The 474-nt window shown below is 66.5% G+C and overlaps 1 protein-coding gene across 1 annotated transcript in view; it reads left to right on the forward strand.

Moving 5' to 3' along the window:
• The window catches only part of GRM2 (glutamate receptor, metabotropic 2), a gene marked incomplete at both ends in the record, with an annotated part of 5,220 nt that extends 4,750 nt beyond the window's left edge, over positions 1-470 (forward strand). Inside the window, one exon of the mRNA XM_010160769.1 lies at positions 348-470. Coding sequence (XP_010159071.1) covers positions 348-470 — 123 coding nt within the window. The remainder of the gene's footprint in view (positions 1-347) is intronic.
• Positions 471-474: the final 4 nt, after the last annotated feature.

Below are 474 nucleotides of genomic sequence, written 5' to 3' on the forward strand. Positions count from 1 at the left end.
CCCAGCCACAACCTGGAGGTCTGTGTGGGAGTGGCTGTGGTTGGGGACTTCTGGAGAGGATCCGCATCCCCTGATGGGAGCGGGCATGTGTGAGGGGTGTCGGCAAGGCTGGGTGGGGGTGCTGCTCAGGGTGCACCCCCCTTTCCAGGAGCAGTGCATCCCCATCAGTGCCTGTCCTCAGCCCGTGGGTCTCCAGTGGGTCCACTCCGACGGAGGGACCTGGCATGGGGTTGGATGTGCCTGTGGGGTGCAGGGGCCTGGCTGACGCTGCCATGAGAGCCCCATCTTGCCCGGCTCAGGGCAGGGGGCTGGCGGCAACAGCACCCGACGCCCACTCCTCTTCCCAGGTCCAGACCACCACCATGTGCGTCTCGGTGAGCCTCAGCGGCACTGTGGTCCTCGGCTGCCTCTTCACCCCCAAGCTCCACATCATCCTCTTCCAGCCCCAGAAGAACGTGGCCAGCCACCGCGTGG

The sequence above is a fragment of the Eurypyga helias genome, unplaced genomic scaffold (assembly GCF_000690775.1).
Source record: "Eurypyga helias isolate BGI_N326 unplaced genomic scaffold, ASM69077v1 scaffold22941, whole genome shotgun sequence".
NCBI lineage: Eukaryota > Metazoa > Chordata > Aves > Eurypygiformes > Eurypygidae > Eurypyga > Eurypyga helias.